General features: G+C 49.1%; 1 protein-coding gene across 1 annotated transcript; it reads left to right on the forward strand.

Annotated features, from left to right (window-relative positions):
* Positions 1 to 318: 318 nt before the first annotated feature.
* On the forward strand, positions 319 to 10,133 carry LOC127924201 (alpha-actinin-1-like; the record flags this gene model as incomplete). The annotated part of the gene is made up of 5 exons (XM_052508653.1): positions 319 to 411; positions 1,780 to 1,905; positions 2,091 to 2,194; positions 8,306 to 8,453; positions 9,981 to 10,133. Coding segments are annotated over 5 exons (624 nt in total), but the record flags the coding sequence as incomplete, so codon positions are not given.
* Positions 10,134 to 13,248: the final 3,115 nt, after the last annotated feature.

Genomic DNA, 13,248 nt, shown 5'->3' on the forward strand with positions numbered 1-13,248 from the left:
TATCTAGATAGACAGATATCTAGAGAGATATAGAGAGGTTTAGTTATCTAGATTGACAGATATCTATAAATATCTAGATAGACACATGTCTAGAGATACAGATAGGTTTAGATATCTAGATAGACAGATATCTAGAGAGATATAGATAGGTTTAGATATCTAGATAGACAGTTAAGGATCTAGAGGGAGAGAGAGTTAGATATCTAGATATTATTTTTCCTTGATTATGCAATGCAGCCATGTCATGTCTAACTCACTGACTACTGTAACAGTTCCCATGGTGACGATAGAACGCATTCCTTCCTGTTCCTCCTCCAGGCGGAGACGGCGGCCAATAGGATCTGCAAGGTGTTGGCTGTCAACCAGGAGAATGAGCAGCTGATGGAGGACTACGAGAAGCTGGCTAGTGACGTGAGCACTCTGTCCCTCCTCTGTCCTCCTCCCCTTAATGTCCCTGCACCGCCCTCTCTCCCACCTCTCTGTCCTCCTCCCCTTCATGTCCCTGCACCGCCCTCTCTCCCACCTCTCTGCCCCATCTCCCTGCATCCCTCACCTCCTTCTTCTACAAGTCCAGAGGATTGTTGCTCTGACAGCGTAGAGACCTCGCCAGGTCACACAACACAGGTGACACAGTGTTCAGGGTGATAAGTGCAAAGCCACAAAATGAGTTGCCTGGGTACCCAGGTCTGTTTGTGCCGACGTGCCACTTCTTCAAACTCCACAAACTGATACCACAAACAGATCTGGGACACCAGGCTAACAAATTAATTAAAGTTAGCTTCCTACTTTCTCACTGTCCTAAAGTCATTAGTTATTCACTATTAGTAACAACATTCCTCTCTCTCTCTCTCTCTCTACCTCTCTCTCTCTCTACCTCTCTCTCTCTCTCTCTCTCTCTCTCTCTCTCTACCTCTCTTTCTCTCTCTCTCTCTCTCTCTCTCTCTCTCCCTCTCTCTCTCTCTCCTCTCTCTCCTCCCCCCTCTCTCCCCTCTCTCCCTCTCTCCCTCCTCTCTCCCTCTCTCTCTCCCTCTCTCTGTCTGCCCCTCTCCCTCCCCCTCTCTCTCTCCCCTCTCTCCCTCTCTCTCTCTCTCTCTCTCTCTGTCTCTCTCTGTCTCTGTCTCTCTCTGTCCCTCTCTCCCTCTCTGTCCTCTCTCCCTCTCTCTCTCTCCCCCCTCTCTCTCTCTCCCTCTCTCTCTCTCTCTCTCTCTCTCTCTCTCTCTCTCTCTCTCTCTCTCTCTCTCTCTCTCTCTCTCTCTCTCTCTCTCTCTCTCTCTCTCTCTCTGCCTCTCTCTCTCTCTCTCTCTCTCTCTCTCTCTCTCTCTCTCTCTCTCTCTCTCTCTCTCTCTGCTCTCTCTGCCTCTCTCCCCCCTCTCTCTGCCTCTCTCCCTCCCCCTCTCTCTCTCTCTCTCTCTCTCTCTCTCTCTCTCTCTCTCTCTCTCTCTCTCTCTCTCTCTCTCTCTCTCTCTCTCTCTCTCTCTCTCTCTCTCCTCTCTGCCTTCTCTCTCTCTCTCTCTCTCTCTCTGCCTCCCTCCCCCCTCTCTCTCTCTCTCTCTCTCTCTCTCTCTCTCTCTCTCTCTCTTCTCTCTCTCTGTCTCTCTCTCTCTCTCTCTCTGTCTGTCTGTCTCTCGGTCCTCATTGTTTAACCTCACCTTTACCACTCCTTGATTTACCCTTGCTGCCCCGTTATACCTGCACTGTCTGTCCCTTCTCCCTCCCTCTCTCTCTCTCTCTCTGTCTCTCTCTCTCTGTCTCTCTCTGTCCCTTCTCCCTAAATCGTAGCTCTTGGAGTGGATCCGGCGCACCATCCCGTGGCTGGAGAACCGTGCTCCAGAGAACACCATGCAGGCGATGCAGCAGAAGCTGGAGGACTTCAGGGACTATCGGCGTCAACACAAACCCCCAAAGGTTCGACTCCCGCTGGGGCCACACCCACTTGGATTGTTAGACTCGTGTCATTAATTATTCTGTACTTTGTGTTGTATCTGTGAAGGAGGGTTCCCCTTTTAAACGAGACAAATGTTTCAGAGTAATGATGAACATTGTATGTTAGTTACTTTGGATGAAAAGGTGTTTTTACTGTGATATTAAAGGTCCAGGAGAAGTGCCAGCTGGAGATCAACTTCAACACCCTGCAGACCAAGCTGAGGCTGAGCAACAGGCCTGCCTTCATGCCCTCTGAGGGAAGATGGTGTCGGTAGGTAGCCCACGTCGTACACTACCTAGTACACTAAACACATACCTCACATACCTCTCTCTCTCTCTCTCTCTCTGTCTCTCTGTCTCTCACTCTCTCTCTCTTTCTGTCTCTCACTCTCTTTCTCTGTCTCTCTCTCTCTCTCTCTCTGTTTCTTTGTCTCTGTCTGTGTCTCTGTGTCTCTCTCTCTGTCGCTGTGTCTCTGTGTCTCTCTCTCTGTCTCTGTCTCTGTGTCTCTCTCTCTGTTTCTGGTCTGGGCGGGGTGTCTATTGATCTGTTGCTCCTGTGTGAAGTGTGAGAGCGATGTGTGAAAGCGATGTCCTTTAGAGTCCGGGCTAAGGTGGGCACTGCTGCCTTGTAGAGATGGACCTGGTCATAGAGGCTGTTCTAGTCCAGGGTGGAGTGGTGGACCTGGTCATAGAGGCTGTTCTAGTCCAGGGTGGACCTGGTCATAGAGGCTGTTCTAGTCCAGGGTGGACCTGGTCATAGAGGCTGTTCTAGTCCAGGGTGGAGTGGTGGACCTGGTCATAGAGGCTGTTCTAGTCCAGGGTGGAGTGGTGGACCTGGTCATAGAGGCTGTTCTAGTCCAGGGTGGAGTGGTGGACCTGGTCATAGAGGCTGTTCTAGTCCAGGGTGGACCTGGTCATAGAGGCTGTTCTAGTCCAGGGTGGAGTGGTGGACCTGGTCATAGAGGCTGTTCTAGTCCAGGGTGGACCTGGTCATAGAGGCTGTTCTAGTCCAGGGTGGACCTGGTCATAGAGGATGTTCTAGTCCAGGGTGGACCTGGTCATAGAGGCTGTTCTAGTCCAGGGTGGACCTGGTCATAGAGGCTGTTCTAGTCCAAGGTGGACCTGGTCATAGAGGCTGTTCTAGTCCAGGGTGGGCCTGGTCATAGAGGCTGTTCTAGTCCAGGGTGGGCCTGGTCATAGAGGCTGTTCTAGTCCAGGGTGGACCTGGTCATAGAGGCTGTTCTAGTCCAGGGTGGACCTGGTCATAGAGGCTGTTCTAGTCCAGGGTGGACCTGGTCATAGAGGCTGTTCTAGTCCAGGGTGGACCTGGTCATAGAGGCTGTTCTAGTCCAGGGTGGACCTGGTCATAGAGGCTGTTCTAGTCCAGGGTGGACCTGGTCATAGAGGCTGTTCTAGTCCAGGGTGGACCTGGTCATAGAGGCTGTTCTAGTCCAGGGTGGAGTGGTGGACCTGGTCATAGAGGCTGTTCTAGTCCAGGGTGGACCTGGTCATAGAGGCTGTTCTAGTCCAGGGTGGACCTGGTCATAGAGGCTGTTCTAGTCCAGGGTGGACCTGGTCATAGAGGCTGTTCTAGTCCAGGGTGGACCTGGTCATAGAGGCTGTTCTAGTCCAGGGTGGACCTGGTCATAGAGGCTGTTCTAGTCCAGGGTGGAGTGGTGGGCCTGGTCATAGAGGCTGTTCTAGTCCAGGGTGGACCTGGTCATAGAGGCTGTTCTAGTCCAGGGTGGAGTGGTGGGCCTGGTCATAGAGGCTGTTCTAGTCCAGGGTGGACCTGGTCATAGAGGCTGTTCTAGTCCAGGGTGGACCTGGTCATAGAGGCTGTTCTAGTCCAGGGTGGAGTGGTGGGCCTGGTCATAGAGGCTGTTCTAGTCCAGGTGGACCTGGTCATAGAGGCTGTTCTAGTCCAGGGTGGACCTGGTCATAGAGGCTGTTCTAGTCCAGGGTGGACCTGGTCATAGAGGCTGTTCTAGTCCAGGGTGGAGTGGTGGACCTGGTCATAGAGGCTGTTCTAGTCCAGGGTGGACCTGGTCATAGAGGCTGTTCTAGTCCAGGGTGGACCTGGTCATAGAGGCTGTTCTAGTCCAGGGTGGACCTGGTCATAGAGGCTGTTCTAGTCCAGGGTGGACCTGGTCATAGAGGCTGTTCTAGTCCAGGGTGGACCTGGTCATAGAGGTTGTTCTAGTCCAGGGTGGAGTGGTGGGCCTGGTCATAGAGGCTGTTCTAGTCCAGGGTGGACCTGGTCATAGAGGCTGTTCTAGTCCAGGGTGGAGTGGTGGGCCTGGTCATAGAGGCTGTTCTAGTCCAGGGTGGACCTGGTCATAGAGGCTGTTCTAGTCCAGGGTGGACCTGGTCATAGAGGCTGTTCTAGTCCAGGGTGGAGTGGTGGGCCTGGTCATAGAGGCTGTTCTAGTCCAGGGTGGACCTGGTCATAGAGGCTGTTCTAGTCCAGGTGGACCTGGTCATAGAGGCTGTTCTAGTCCAGGGTGGACCTGGTCATAGAGGCTGTTCTAGTCCAGGGTGGACCTGGTCATAGAGGCTGTTCTAGTCCAGGGTGGACCTGGTCATAGAGGCTGTTCTAGTCCAGGGTGGACCTGGTCATAGAGGCTGTTCTAGTCCAGGGTGGACCTGGTCATAGAGGCTGTTCTAGTCCAAGGTGGACCTGGTCATAGAGGCTGTTCTAGTCCAGGGTGGGCCTGGTCATAGAGGCTGTTCTAGTCCAGGGTGGGCCTGGTCATAGAGGCTGTTCTAGTCCAGGGTGGACCTGGTCATAGAGGCTGTTCTAGTCCAGGGTGGACCTGGTCATAGAGGCTGTTCTAGTCCAGGGTGGGCATGGTCATAGAGGCTGTTCTAGTCCAGGGTGGGCCTGGTCATAGAGGCTGTTCTAGTCCAGGGTGGACCTGGTCATAGAGGCTGTTCTAGTCCAGGGTGGACCTGGTCATAGAGGCTGTTCTAGTCCAGGGTGGACCTGGTCATAGAGGCTGTTCTAGTCCAGGGTGGAGTGGTGGACCTGGTCATAGAGGCTGTTCTAGTCCAGGGTGGACCTGGTCATAGAGGCTGTTCTAGTCCAGGGTGGACCTGGTCATAGAGGCTGTTCTAGTCCAGGGTGGACCTGGTCATAGAGGCTGTTCTAGTCCAGGGTGGACCTGGTCATAGAGGCTGTTCTAGTCCAGGGTGGACCTGGTCATAGAGGCTGTTCTAGTCCAGGGTGGAGTGGTGGGCCTGGTCATAGAGGCTGTTCTAGTCCAGGGTGGACCTGGTCATAGAGGCTGTTCTAGTCCAGGGTGGAGTGGTGGGCCTGGTCATAGAGGCTGTTCTAGTCCAGGGTGGACCTGGTCATAGAGGCTGTTCTAGTCCAGGGTGGACCTGGTCATAGAGGCTGTTCTAGTCCAGGGTGGACCTGGTCATAGAGGCTGTTCTAGTCCAGGGTGGACCTGGTCATAGAGGCTGTTCTAGTCCAGGGTGGACCTGGTCATAGAGGCTGTTCTAGTCCAGGGTGGACCTGGTCATAGAGGCTGTTCTAGTCCAGGGTGGACCTGGTCATAGAGGCTGTTCTAGTCCAGGGTGGACCTGGTCATAGAGGCTGTTCTAGTCCAGGGTGGACCTGGTCATAGAGGCTGTTCTAGTCCAGGTGGACCTGGTCATAGAGGCTGTTCTAGTCCAGGGTGGACCTGGTCATAGAGGCTGTTCTAGTCCAGGGTGGAGTGGTGGGCCTGGTCATAGAGGCTGTTCTAGTCCAGGGTGGACCTGGTCATAGAGGCTGTTCTAGTCCAGGGTGGAGTGGTGGGCCTGGTCATAGAGGCTGTTCTAGTCCAGGGTGGACCTGGTCATAGAGGCTGTTCTAGTCCAGGGTGGACCTGGTCATAGAGGCTGTTCTAGTCCAGGGTGGAGTGGTGGGCCTGGTCATAGAGGCTGTTCTAGTCCAGGGTGGACCTGGTCATAGAGGCTGTTCTAGTCCAGGGTGGACCTGGTCATAGAGGCTGTTCTAGTCCAGGGTGGACCTGGTCATAGAGGCTGTTCTAGTCCAGGGTGGGAGTGGGTGGACCTGGTCATAGAGGCTGTTCTAGTCCAGGGTGGACCTGGTCATAGAGGCTGTTCTAGTCCAGGGTGGACCTGGTCATAGAGGCTGTTCTAGTCCAGGGTGGACCTGGTCATAGAGGCTGTTCTAGTCCAGGGTGGACCTGGTCATAGAGGCTGTTCTAGTCCAGGGTGGACCTGGTCATAGAGGTTGTTCTAGTCCAGGGTGGAGTGGTGGGCCTGGTCATAGAGGCTGTTCTAGTCCAGGGTGGACCTGGTCATAGAGGCTGTTCTAGTCCAGGGTGGAGTGGTGGACCTGGTCATAGAGGCTGTTCTAGTCCAGGGTGGACCTGGTCATAGAGGCTGTTCTAGTCCAGGGTGGACCTGGTCATAGAGGCTGTTCTAGTCCAGGGTGGAGTGGTGGACCTGGTCATAGAGGCTGTTCTAGTCCAGGGTGGACCTGGTCATAGAGGCTGTTCTAGTCCAGGGTGGACCTGGTCATAGAGGCTGTTCTAGTCCAGGGTGGACCTGGTCATAGAGGCTGTTCTAGTCCAGGGTGGACCTGGTCATAGAGGCTGTTCTAGTCCAGGGTGGACCTGGTCATAGAGGCTGTTCTAGTCCAGGGTGGACCTGGTCATAGAGGCTGTTCTAGTCCAGGGTGGACCTGGTCATAGAGGCTGTTCTAGTCCAAGGTGGACCTGGTCATAGAGGCTGTTCTAGTCCAGGGTGGGCCTGGTCATAGAGGCTGTTCTAGTCCAGGGTGGGCCTGGTCATAGAGGCTGTTCTAGTCCAGGGTGGACCTGGTCATAGAGGCTGTTCTAGTCCAGGGTGGACCTGGTCATAGAGGCTGTTCTAGTCCAGGGTGGGCATGGTCATAGAGGCTGTTCTAGTCCAGGGTGGGCCTGGTCATAGAGGCTGTTCTAGTCCAGGGTGGACCTGGTCATAGAGGCTGTTCTAGTCCAGGGTGGACCTGGTCATAGAGGCTGTTCTAGTCCAGGGTGGACCTGGTCATAGAGGCTGTTCTAGTCCAGGGTGGAGTGGTGGACCTGGTCATAGAGGCTGTTCTAGTCCAGGGTGGACCTGGTCATAGAGGCTGTTCTAGTCCAGGGTGGACCTGGTCATAGAGGCTGTTCTAGTCCAGGGTGGACCTGGTCATAGAGGCTGTTCTAGTCCAGGGTGGACCTGGTCATAGAGGCTGTTCTAGTCCAGGGTGGACCTGGTCATAGAGGCTGTTCTAGTCCAGGGTGGAGTGGTGGGCCTGGTCATAGAGGCTGTTCTAGTCCAGGGTGGACCTGGTCATAGAGGCTGTTCTAGTCCAGGGTGGAGTGGTGGGCCTGGTCATAGAGGCTGTTCTAGTCCAGGGTGGACCTGGTCATAGAGGCTGTTCTAGTCCAGGGTGGACCTGGTCATAGAGGCTGTTCTAGTCCAGGGTGGACCTGGTCATAGAGGCTGTTCTAGTCCAGGGTGGACCTGGTCATAGAGGCTGTTCTAGTCCAGGGTGGACCTGGTCATAGAGGCTGTTCTAGTCCAGGGTGGACCTGGTCATAGAGGCTGTTCTAGTCCAGGGTGGACCTGGTCATAGAGGCTGTTCTAGTCCAAGGTGGACCTGGTTTTGGTTTTGAGGCACAGTCACGGGAAATACTTGCGTTTACCTGCTGTATGGTAGCAGGGTGGAGATAACCACTTGTGCATTGGGGAAAGTAGAATAAGCTTTTTCAGTCTCTCTTTCTCTCTTGTCTCTCTCTGTCTCTGTCTCTGTCTCTCTCTCTGTCCTCACTCTCTCTGTCTGTCTCTGTCTCTGTCTCTCTCTCTCTGTCCCTCACTCTCTCTGTCTGTCTCTGTCTCTCTCTCTCTCTCTGTCCCTCACTCTCTCTGTCCTCTATCTGTCTCTGTCTCTATCTGTCTCTGTCTCTTTCTCTCTCTCTCTGTCTCTCTCTCTCTCTCTCTCTCTCTCTCTCTCTCTCTCTCTGTCTCTCTCTCTCTCTCTCTGTCCCTCACTCTCTCTGTCTCTCTCTGTCTCTGTCTCTATCTGTCTCTGTCTCTGTCTCTCTCTCTCTCTCTGTCTCTCTCTCTCTCTCTGTCTCTCTCTGTCTCTGTCTCTCTCTCTGTCTCTCTCTCTCTCTGTCTCTCTCTGTCTCTCTCTGTCTCTCTCTCTCTCTCTTACTCTCTCTACCACGCTGAGCCTGATGCTGGATCCTGTCTGTTTAGCTGTCAGCTGACCCGCTGTGTGTTACAGCATTTCTGTTCAGTAAAAACTGTGAAAGGAAAACCTGCACCCCCTGAAATATTCCCTTAAATGTCAATGTTCTTTAGCAGCAGCCAAAGGTCAAACTGTATGTCTGTGCAGGACGTGTCTAACGCGTGGGGCGGCCTGGAGGGGGCGGAGAAGGGTTATGAGGAGTGGCTCCTTAACGAGATACGTCGGCTGGAGAGACTCGACCACCTGGCGGAGAAGTTCCGTCAGAAAGCAGCCATCCACGAAGCCTGGACGGAAGGTACCAGAACAAGGCTAAGCGTTTTGCTTTTGACCGTTTGAATTGAAAACAAACACTGTAAGTGACCTTAAAGGGGCAATCCGCAGTTACAACCAAAACAAAACTCTGCCCCGTCATTGTTTCTTCCACTCTCAAATGAATGAATGAATGAATTAATTAATTAATGAATGAATGAATGAATGAATGGATTAATGAATATACTGTACATAGCTATGGATTTAAGGACTGACCAGCCATGATATCAAAATTGTAGTTTTAAACATGTTTAAACACATCATCAATGAGTACACATCATCAATGAGTACACATCATCAATGAGTACACATCATCAATGAGTACACGCCATCAATGAGTACACGTCATCAATGAGTACACATCATCAATGAGTACACGCCATCAATGAGTACATCATCAATGAGTACACATCAATGAGTACACATCAATGAGTACACATCAATGAGTACACATCATCAATGAGTACACATCATCAATGAGTACACATCAATGAGTACACATCATCAATGAGTACACATCATCAATGAGTACACATCATCAATGAGTACACATCATCAATGAGTACACATCAATGAGTACACATCAATGAGTACACATCAATGAGTACATCATCAAAGAGTACACATCAATTAGTACACATCAATGAGTACATCAATGAGTACACATCATCAATGAGTACACATCAATGAGTACATCAATGAGTACACATCAATGAGTACACATCAATGAGTACACATCATCAATGAGTACACATCAATGAGTACACATCAATGAGTACACATCAATGAGTACACATCATCAATGAGTACACATCATCAATGAGTACACATCAATGAGTACACATCAATGTGTACACATCATCAATGAGTACACATCATCAATGAGTACATCATCAATGAGTACACATCATCAATGAGTACACATCAATGAGTACACATCAATGTGTACACATCATCAATGAGTACACATCAATGAGTACACATCAATGAGTACACATCATCAATGAGTACACATCATCAATGAGTACACATCATCAATGAGTACACATCATCAATGAGTACACATCAATGAGTACACATCAATGAGTACACATCATCAATGAGTACACATCAATGAGTACACATCATCAATGAGTACACATCAATGAGTACACATCATCAATGAGTACACATCAATGAGTACACATCATCAATGAGTACACATCAATGAGTACACATCATCAATGAGTACACATCATCAATGAGTACACATCATCAATGAGTACACATCATTAATTTATAAGTCCAAAACTGGATGTACAGTAACTGCAAACTGCCCCTTTAATTGTTTAACCATATTAATGAATTGATATGGAATTGAAGACCACTGTGTGCAGCACCTCCAACATGTATCCTCTTTAGGCTGTCTTTGTTCAACATACTGTAGATTCTGTATTAGTCTACTTACTTCATCCATTTTCCATTAGGCCTTTATATTGATGTGTAATGTCTGTGATGTGTGTCTCCCCTGCAGGTAAGGAGGAGATGCTGCAGGCGCGGGACTTTGAGACGGCCTCTGTCTGAGATCAAGGCTCTGCTGAAGAAACACGAGGCCTTCGAGAGCGACCTGGCCGCGCACCAGGACCGCGTAGAGCAGATAGCTGCCATCGCTCAGGAGTTAAAGTAAGGAAGGAGGGAGGGAGGGAGGGGGAGGGAGGGAGGGATGGGTAGAGGGAGGGAGGGAAGGGTAGGGAGGGAGGGAGGGAGGGAGGGGTAGAGGGGGAGGGAGGGATGGGTAGAGGGAGGGAGGGGTAGGGAGGGAGGGAGGGAGGGAGAGATGGGTAGAGGGAGGGAGGGAGGGGTAGGGAGGGGGGGGAGGGGTAGGGAGGGAGGGAGGGAGGGGTAGGGAGGGAGGGAGGAGGGAGGGAGGGATGGATGGATGGGTAGAGGGAGGGACATGACTCCATATGTGTTATTTCATAGTTTTGATGTATTCACTATTATTATACAATGTAAAAAATAGTAAAAATGAAGAAAAACACCCTTGAATGAGTTGGTGTGTCCAAACTTTTGACAATTTTAATACTTTCTTACCACTTATTTTTCTTAAAACTGCATTGTTGGTTACGGGGCTTGTAAGTAAGCATTTAACTGGTCTATCTACACCTGTTGTATTCATCATTTCACTGTAAGGTCTAATACACCTGTTGTATTCAGCATTTCACTGTGAGGTCTACTACACCTGTTGTATTCAGCATTTCACTGTGAGGTCTACTACACCTGTTGTATTCAGCATTTCACTGTGAGGTCTACTACACCTGTTGTATTCAGCATTTCACTGTGAGGTCTACTACACCTGTTGTATTCAGCATTTCACTGTGAGGTCTACTACACCTGTTGTATTCAGCATTTCACTGTGAGGTCTACTACACCTGTTGTATTCGGCATTTCACTGTAAGGTCTACTACACCTGTTGTATTCAGCATTTCACTGTGAGGTCTACTACACCTGTTGTATTCAGCATTTCACTGTGAGGTCTACTACACCTGTTGTATTCAGCATTTCACTGTGAGGTCTACTACACCTGTTGTATTCAGCATTTCACTGTGAGGTCTACTACACCTGTTGTATTCAGCATTTCACTGTAAGGTCTATCTACACCTGTTGTATTCAGCATTTCACTGTAAGGTCTACTACACCTGTTGTATTCAGCATTTCACTGTAAGGTCTACTACACCTGTTGTATTCAGCATTTCACTGTGAGGTCTATCTACACCTGTTGTATTCAGCATTTCACTGTAAGGTCTACTACACCTGTTGTATTCAGCATTTCACTGTGAGGTCTACTACACCTGTTGTATTCAGCATTTCACTGTAAGGTCTACTACACCTGTTGTATTCAGCATTTCACTGTAAGGTCTACTACACCTGTTGTATTCAGCATTTCACTGTAAGGTCTACTACACCTGTTGTATTCAGCATTTCACTGTAAGGTCTACTACACCTGTTGTATTCAGCATTTCACTGTAAGGTCCACTACACCTGTTGTATTCAGCATTTCACTGTAAGGTCTACTACACCTGTTGTATTCAGCATTTCACTGTAAGGTCTACTACACCTGTTGTATTCAGCATTTCACTGTGAGGTCTACTACACCTGTTGTATTCAGCATTTCACTGTGAGGTCTACTACACCTGTTGTATTCAGCATTTCACTGTAAGGTCTATCTACACCTGTTGTATTCGGCATTTCACTGTAAGGTCTACTACACCTGTTGTATTCAGCATTTCACTGTGAGGTCTACTACACCTGTTGTATTCAGCATTTCACTGTAAGGTTTACTACACCTGTTGTATTCAGCATTTCACTGTAAGGTCTACTACACCTGTTGTATTCATCATTTCACTGTAAGGTCTACTACACCTGTTGTATTCAGCATTTCACTGTGAGGTCTACTACACCTGTTGTATTCGGCATTTCACTGTAAGGTCTACTACACCTGTTGTATTCAGCATTTCACTGTGAGGTCTACTACACCTGTTGTATTCAGCATTTCACTGTGAGGTCTACCTACACCTGTTGTATTCAGCATTTCACTGTGAGGTCTACTACACCTGTTGTATTCAGCATTTCACTGTAAGGTCTACTACACCTGTTGTATTCAGCATTTCACTGTAAGGTCTACTACACCTGTTGTATTCAGCATTTCACTGTAAGGTCTACTACACCTGTTGTATTCAGCATTTCACTGTGAGGTCTACTACACCTGCTGTATTCAGCATTTCACTGTGAGGTCTACTACACCTGTTGTATTCAGCATTTCACTGTGAGGTCTACTACACCTGTTGTATTCAGCATTTCACTGTGAGGTCTACTACACCTGTTGTATTCATCATTTCACTGTAAGGTCTATTACACCTGTTGTATTCAGCATTTCACTGTGAGGTCTACTACACCTGTTGTATTCAGCATTTCACTGTGAGGTCTACTACACCTGTTGTATTCAGCATTTCACTGTGAGGTCTATCTACACCTGTTGTATTCATCATTTCACTGTGAGGTCTACTACACCTGTTGTATTCAGCATTTCACTGTGAGGTCTACTACACCTGTTGTATTCAGCATTTCACTGTAAGGTCTACTACACCTGTTGTATTCAGCATTTCACTGTAAGGTCTACTACACCTGTTGTATTCAGCATTTCACTGTAAGGTCTACTACACCTGTTGTATTCAGCATTTCACTGTAAGGTCTACTACACCTGTTGTATTCAGCATTTCACTGTAAGGTCTACTACACCTGTTGTATTCAGCATTTCACTGTGAGGTCTACTACACCTGTTGTATTCAGCATTTCACTGTAAGGTCTACTACACCTGTTGTATTCAGCATTTCACTGTGAGGTCTACTACACCTGTTGTATTCAGCATTTCACTGTGAGGTCTACTACACCTGTTGTATTCAGCATTTCACTGTGAGGTCTACTACACCTGTTGTATTCAGCATTTCACTGTAAGGTCTACTACACCTGTTGTATTCAGCATTTCACTGTGTGGTCTACTACACCTGTTGTATTCAGCATTTCACTGTGAGGTCTACTACACCTGTTGTATTCAGCATTTCACTGTAAGGTCTACTACACCTGTTGTATTCAGCATTTCACTGTGAGGTCTACTACACCTGTTGTATTCAGCATTTCACTGTAAGGTCTACTACACCTGTTGTATTCAGCATTTCACTGTAAGGTCTACTACACCTGTTGTATTCGGCATTTCACTGTGAGGTCTACAACACCTGTTGTAT

The sequence above is a fragment of the Oncorhynchus keta genome, unplaced genomic scaffold (assembly GCF_023373465.1).
Source record: "Oncorhynchus keta strain PuntledgeMale-10-30-2019 unplaced genomic scaffold, Oket_V2 Un_contig_380_pilon_pilon, whole genome shotgun sequence".
Classification (NCBI taxonomy): Eukaryota; Metazoa; Chordata; class Actinopteri; order Salmoniformes; family Salmonidae; genus Oncorhynchus; species Oncorhynchus keta.